This window comes from Nestor notabilis, unplaced genomic scaffold (assembly GCF_000696875.1).
Source record: "Nestor notabilis isolate BGI_N333 unplaced genomic scaffold, ASM69687v1 scaffold6618, whole genome shotgun sequence".
Taxonomy (NCBI): Eukaryota; Metazoa; Chordata; class Aves; order Psittaciformes; family Psittacidae; genus Nestor; species Nestor notabilis.
Genome location: NW_009940557.1, coordinates 45,809 through 53,681, shown reverse-complemented (window position 1 = coordinate 53,681; position 7,873 = coordinate 45,809). Strand labels below are relative to the sequence as shown.

Sequence of the window (7,873 nt, the reverse complement as noted above, 5' to 3'; positions counted from 1 at the left end):
TTGCCCTTGGGCTATTTAGTTTCCAAAGAAGTAGTGTATGTGCCCACCTAGGAAACCAGTTGGCCACAATTTAAAACATGGCCTGTACCCATAAAACTCTTAAAGCCAGTAAGGCTGTCTAATCCAATGTATGGCCTCAACTTGCTTTTACAAATCACAGTTTTGCTTACGACTTTCTCCATTCCAGTACTGATCCTTGTATAACTGAGAAACCAGATGTAGCAGCTTACCTTAAATGAGGCTTTCATGGTGATTTGGGAGTGAAGAGCAGATTAAAGAAAAACATTTAGTTGTCCAACAGGCTGGGATTAGCCCAAATGGGCCATCCTTTGAAAATCAGAGGGATTTTAGTTAACCTGGAAGGGATTAGAGGTGGAGGAGATCTAGAAGCAGTGGGCTGAGGAAACAGGATAGGCGGCAGTCCCAGCAAGATGGGAGGACTGTCTCCATGCTGAATGGTCGCACAAGAGGAGGAAAGGTGTCCTTAGGCTAACTATAGCACTTGTGAAGCTCCATCCTGGCCAGTAAAGTTGCAGAAACTGCAGGCAAGCGTGGATATTGTATTGTTTGCAGTGTGATGTCTGGTATGGCAAGTCGGGTACTCATTCCTCCCTCCATGGGAGATTTCTTGAGTGTGTGGATCAAAGACTTTGTGTCATGGTAACCTGAGTTCATTTTTAGCTCCACAAGCTGCAAAGATTTTTTGATAGTTTCCTCCAAATCACATGATCTTTCTGGCTTAAAAATACATTTTCCCTGCCTGCCTATGTCTTCTCTTCTGTCAAAGTTAGGTAGAAGATTCAAGAAGAAATCATTTACAATCAAATTCAGCCTTTCTGAGGCAAGACTAAACAGGGCCTCCGACAGGCAAAGAAGGAATGGAGGCATTGACCCTCCAGGCTTCTCAAATCCTTTCAGAATTTTTATTTAGCTTAATAATATTAGGTCTGTATCCACAGATCCAGGGACTACTGTTTCAGTTTAGTCACGTGGGACATAGGTGCTCAGAAACTCGGATATGTTAATGTTTCTCTGGGCTACGAATAAGAATTACTCACCAGTTAGAACATTTGGTGATTTCTGATCTCACATAAGCAAAACCATTAATCCGAAGGCCCAGGCAATGCAGAGAATGAATGTGACCTCCCCTCTGACCTCTTTGAGGATGTACCTGGCCATGAACCAAGTTATTTGTCAATCTGGTGGCCAAGTGCACAAACATAAAAGAGATGGAAAGTCTGAAAACTAAAACCAAAAAAGGTTTGTGTTTTTTTTTTTTTTTTTTTATTAAATTCTGGCATACAAGTCAAATTATTCCTCTACACTGGTCTAATTGCTATAATCAGCTGATAATGCAATCTACTGGCAAGATTTGCCATAATTACTATGGAGATATATTCACTGAGATTAACTGTTCTTAAATAGCTTCTCCAGTGTATTAAGAATAAAGGTGTAAAGGATTCTCATTTGCCCTTATGTGAATTCTTATGTTGCATATTTCTTTATGAGTGTATGCCTTTGCTTTTTGGTTTCTGTAAGGTGTAATGCATGAAATTCTGTTTGAGTAATTTAATTTACTTTGTGAAAGGGAAATCCATAGTTGTTAGCCTGGGAAGACACAAAAAATCGCGGTAGTGCATTCTCCTGATTTCCATTATCTGTGCATGTCCAGTGTTCCCAAGCAACGGAGCAGATGGTCTCAAGGCGGCAACTAGGAGCAAATTATTTGGAAAAGGTGTTTGCAGGCCCGTGATGGGAACAGTCACCATAACTCTGAAAATCTTTTCCCATTTCCTCGATGAAAGAGGCTTCCGTAGGAGAACTGTTAAAAAAATATGCTCACTACTATTTTTTCAACATATGAGGGTCTCTTCTAAAATCTTTCCAATTTCAGATGAGACAGATTGTAGTTGTGTAGTAATATGAATTATTTTAAACGACTCGACAAGCTTAAAACACAATTACTGTAAACAGTGTATCTTTAGTAGGCCACAGATTTCATTGAAATGATTTCTGCTTCTGAGGTTGGTGCACTGCCAATATACATTTGTTTAGAGAGAAAAATTTTGCACATACCATTTTCTAAAGCATTACTGCAATATTAATATTTATTTAGATGGTAATGTGTAAGTGTGTCTACTGCTTTCAAATATAAACTTGAATAAGCAGGCTGGGGATTGCAGTCTAAACTGTAGAAGGTTTCCTTAGGCTCCCCTGAGAAAAAACCTAAACCTCATCTATGGCACTATCTGCCTGGGAGTTTCCTTTTCATTCCCTTTTTCTAAATAACATTGAAATGAAAGGCTATCAATGCCTAAGGATAAGCAGTTAATGGAAATCAAAGTCTGTGTTTATTTGTCTTTCATTTAGGTATACCAAAATATATCTTTGCATCTCTCCTGGGCCTGTGGTTGTCATTATGAAAAGCATATTTTATTATTTCTTCATAATATTCACAGGTCTGATAGCCAGGTACTAAATGATAAATGCTACCGTGTTATTTTGTTAAGTAACTTACTCCAATACTAGAAGAAAAAATGCTTGCAACACACTGTCATGTTATGTGGTGTGTGCTCATATGTTCTTTTAGGATCAAAACTATGCAGCAGACTATTTCTTTGTTTTGTTTGCATTAATTTATTTGCATTTACCCCACAGGTCTTGCAAGAGCTAAATCAGTTCCCAGCCATACATATTCCAATGAAGTGGTGACTCTGTGGTACAGGCCTCCAGATGTCCTTCTGGGATCAACAGAATATTCCACCTGCCTTGACATGTGGTAAGTATAGAATCCTTACACAGGACTCTATGTAGGTGTTTTAGCTCTGAATTTTTTTATATGTGTAAAATAAATATATCACTGGATTAGTGGTACAGGTTAAAAAACTTGTGTAATCTTTGTGGTCCACTCTTTATTTCCCTAAAGGAATCCCCTCCTGCTGCCCCACTGTTTGACAGCTGGTACCTGCTGTTGACATGCAACTAGAAGAGCCGTTGGTGCTTTGTGAGAGACTTCCTGAATTTCTGAACTTTGCTGAGTTGTTGCTTGACTTTTGTAATCATACTGTAGTACTTCGATATGATATGATACTTCGTTTGCAGAAGATAGGCTTTCACCATGCCCAGCTGTAGCAAGGACAAACCCAGGATTCTCTGGCTGCATGAATACAGCCTCAGTTCTTAATCTAATCTACTGTACTTGTTAGCAGTAAATCACTGTGTGGCACAGCACTCAATAGTTTTATTCAAACCTGCAGATTTTATTTAGGCCTGCAGGTTTGAAAGGGCAGTTTGATGCGTATAGTATATGGCACCTTGCTCCTTTTTGATAACATCTAGTATTGTATTGAACAAAGAAGGTGTTTGGTTTTCTGACCAAGGTGGAGGTTCTTGTTTATCCTGTAGGTTTTCAGGTCACAGGATCTCTGTAATCTGTACAAATTCTAGAATTAGTAAGAGCTTCAACTGTTACTGGAAGCAATGCATGTTGATTCAAGAAACAGATATGTGGAAAAAATATTTTTTGTTACAAAAAAAGTCTCATGCTCCAGAAGACATTATTTTTTTTAATATGTATTTGACTTTTTAGATTTATACAACTCATTTCATTTGAAAAAAAAATATACTGAACAAGTTTTAGAAAAATGTAATGATTTTTTTGGTAGTTTGCTGAAATGTCTGTCTTTAATACAGGCAACCTAAATGCAGAATAATGATTATGTTAAAATCCAGAGGTAACTGTAAGATAAGGTTAAAAGGACCTTGTATTTTCATATGGTGGGTGAATAATATTTGTCAAGATAATCTTGCAGAGTAGTACTGAAACTGATTACCTATGAGGAGAATTTTTTTGCTGAGGAAGGGAACTAAGCATGACTGTGTTGTGTTTAGTCTGTAGCCAAGATCAGAGAATGTGGGATGAAAAGCTGCGTTTTCCTGAAAATCTCATGTAGTTTGTTCCCATAGCACTGTTAAATCTTGGCTCCTGGGGGAAGGAGTTAGAAGCTTCAGGATTATTTAATTTGAAGGGATTACAGAGCATAAATACTAGAATATCTAATAATGAAGAGAGTGTTTAATATAACTGGGCCTATGGCTGCAGTTCCTTGACCTGTAAGAAAAGATGAACTAAGAGGCAGGAAATGGTGGGTGAGCAAACTTCTCCAAATGTGAATGTTGTGATACTGCAACTGAGCTAGACGCAAAGACAGCATCTTCTGTATCAGTTGTGTGGTTTTCTTCAAACCATTCTCCACCTCACAGATAGAAAATAATTTCCCCCCATATCTCAGCTTCTCATCTACCCTAAAACTGTCCTGTTTTCCCAAAGATCAGGCTGAACCTGGTGTCTTCACAAACTCTGTGCAAACTCCACATCCCATCTGCTCCTGACGTGCTGCAATCACCTCTTTTCCAAGATGTACCTCGACCCGCTCAGGGTGAGGCAGGACAGCTGCATCAGAGGATGAAAATAGCTGGGAGACATAAATAGTTCTTTCTGCTCATTTACTTAAATTTCAGTCTATGTGTGTTCAGTTCTTGAGAGTTCCATGTGTTTGTGTATGTGTGTCTCAATTTGTGAAGTACAAAGAGAATGAGAGAATATATGGATGTGGGTAAAGAAACTCTAAGATGCTTTTTTAGTCAAAAGAGACACTGGGAAATTATTTTTTAAAAATGTTTACCATTTCTAAAAATTACTGCACTTTGAAATGAAGGCAGTTTTTGTTGTTTTGTTTTGTTTGCTTTGTTGGGTTTTTTTAACTGAGCAAAGGGTTTTAAAATATTTTTGATTCTCACTGAAACTTATTCCACAAAAAAAATAGTTCACTCAGAACTTCAGTAGTTTGTCAAAAATAGATCTTTTAACACCCCTCCCAATAATGATTTTAGTAAAAGAGCTATTAAAGAGTCCAGTCAAACTATGTGGTGTTACTGTGGTAGAGATCAAATTAAACCATGCAGCTAATAGAAGCATTTTAAACTTACTGTAAATTCAGACTGAGCATTCCCTTCACAATCGTACATTTATATTCAAATTACATGGACAGCAGGAAAGATCAAGGAAGGACACAAAATGCCACGTCAGCATTCCAGGTCATTATGTTGTGTCCTGACAAAAATGATGCAGGAGTACTGGGGAAGAACACAATAATTGCGTCTTCAGTGATACCAATAAATGATATTCTCTTTCACAAAGATGACCATGTGGGGTCTAAAAAAGATTCAGGTGCTCAGACATAGAGGTGGTGAGATCTGCTTCAAGTTAAAAACAACATCATACCAGTCTGTTACAAGATTTGTAGCCCTTACAAGATTTTTGCTGCCCTGTGCCCACTGGAGAGTTATGAAAAGCTGAGAAAAAAATTCTAGCAATAGTTTCTTTCACATGTCAGGAATTCATGTAGAGGCTCAGCTACTGCCACATTAGAAATCAGATTAGAGCAAATGTATATTGTGTGTGACAAAAGACCTTTAGGTTTTTACTTCTGCGCTTTGCTGGGTTATCTGAGACAACACTTCCAGATTAATTGGAAGAGGTGTAGTTGCATGTTAAGGTCACTTATGCTTATTTGGCACATCTAACAGTACGCCCTGCTGGAGCACAGGCAGGCTTGGGGCTTTATTTATACAATGACTGTACATAGCTGAGCCATAATTACATTAAAACCACTTAGTGGCTTCCCAGAGTGGGAGGAAGGGAGGCACGGAGAAACCTACCTACCATCAGATTCCAGAATAATTTGGTAATTTGTTATCAAAAGTGTATTTGTAGCATTAGCATTTTTATGCAATTACCGGCATTATGTCCTTATGGCAGATAGATAGTGCGTGCACTCCTGTGTTCTTACTGATGATCCGCATGATGACAAAACTAGGCAGCCACTTCCCTAAATATTTAAATAATATTGAGGAAGAAATCACAGGTGTTTCTTCCATTTAGGCGGGAAAGAAAAAAAAAGATTAAAAGCCTTTGCTATAGCCATGATAAATGACATTTCATGGTGGTTCCCCAGGAATGGACAGTGGGGCTGCTACTAAGTAGAAGACCAGCTGCATAAAAAAAAGAGTCCAAATATTAACCACTGGACAGTGGCTGGGAAGCAGGTGGCAGAGGCTGCAGGCTATTTTTACACTTCATTTGCTGGTATAGGGCATTAGGATAGTAACTAAAAGCTAATGATCCACGTGCAGTGTTACATTCTCCTGCATTCCTTTTTAAATAGCCACTGGCAATAAAATAATATTAATGAAGATGTACATGCATTAGTGGTGTCAGGCTGGTGATGGAAATCAATGTGGTGGGCTTTGTGATTTACTGCTGACAGCATTTAGTACAGAGACATCGTGTGAATGTATTATATTACCCGTGACTGCATCAAAGAGTTGTGATAACCTTTGATATACCTTTTTTTAACTTTGTCCTCTTGATGAGGGCTTACTAGTAGCTAGTAAAATGGCTTTGCATTGCCTCTGGTGTAACTTGTCCTAATCCTTGAATTTTACAGTCCTTTGAAAGTCAATGCAAGTAAAATAAGCTTCAACACATAAAGGGTTTATGTTTTACTAAAACCCATATGTAAGTAATAGAGAAACACAGGGAAAAAAATCCCCAAATGAACCTATTCTGTTTGTTCCTTACAGTAAGAATATAATATTAGTAAATGAAGTAATTTGAACGGGTTATTAAATCCTTTTTGATTCTGGTAACATGTACACTGCTACATCTGGGTTGCTTACATCAAGAAACCACTAGGGATATTTTATTTTGAAGTACAGCTGTCTTTAAACTGCATGGGTAACAGCTGTCGATTCTTTGTGTATCCTGTTCTTTTGCTTTTAAAAAATACATTCTTAGTCACAGTTCAGGTAAACCAAAAAGTCATGGGCTGTGATGTATTTTAAATTCACTTTTATTAACTAACATCAGCTATGTTTAGTGCTGCGGAAGAAATCACTTAAAGCTAGGCAGTCAAATGTTATGAAATTGCTTATTAAATCACTGTTATTTAACTTTGTAACATCTGGATTGATATACACAATTTCAAATCTGATCTTAATTTAGGGAAAGCTCTTCATATGGAATTTTTATATCCTATTATTAGAAAAATAAATGGTATTTTTCAAGAACACCCCACTTTTCACACATAGCCTGCTCTGAGTGCAGATTTGAGTACTCATTGTAATTCCATGCATGCTTCCATGAATATTTGACCAATGAAGACCTATGACTGTAATTAAGATATTTATTAAATAAAAATGGATCTTGTCTTAGACACAGGTGCACCAAATCATGTTTTTACATGGGGGACATTACAAAGGCATCTTTATCTGGTTTCTGCTGTAAACAGTTTGCAGTGAGAGAAATCCGAGAGCAGGAGTCCCAGTACACCCTGAAGAAATACTGCCTGGGGCCTGAGAGAGAAAACAGCATAGGGTGAATTAGTTCTTTTGCCCTCGATGTTCTTTATGATTATGACTTCCACTCTGAAGAAATGCTAATCTGTAGGATATTAAGGTGAGGATTTTGCAATAGCTATCAAAGTGCTGTTAATTAAGCTTCTTTTGTTGCCAGTGAGTTCTTCAAAACTTTTATCACCTGAATTAGCTTTTGACTGGAAAATTATCATAGGGTCAAATTCATAGAAACACGATGTGTGAGGAAACAGTCTTGGTCTATAGTTACTGGAAGGGCATTTCAGTTCCTGTCTAAAAGCTATTTTCATCCATTTGCAGTTACTTTTCCACTGCTGGAAATATGTTCTGTGTGTGTCCGGAAAGCATCTTATGGTATCTAGATCCAGAAGAGAAAACCTGGCAGAACATGTTCAACAGAAAAATATCTCATGGCATTCCTCAAGTTTGACAATTG

At 37.7% G+C, this 7,873-nt stretch overlaps 1 protein-coding gene across 1 annotated transcript in view; it reads left to right on the top strand.

Annotated features, from left to right (window-relative positions):
- LOC104410296 (cyclin-dependent kinase 14-like) overlaps positions 1–7,873 on the top strand; it is a 93,358-nt gene that overhangs the window by 45,190 nt on the left and 40,295 nt on the right. Inside the window, exon 5 of the mRNA XM_010020418.1 lies at positions 2,659–2,779. Within this exon, the coding sequence (XP_010018720.1) occupies positions 2,659–2,779 (121 nt within the window). The remainder of the gene's footprint in view (positions 1–2,658; positions 2,780–7,873) is intronic.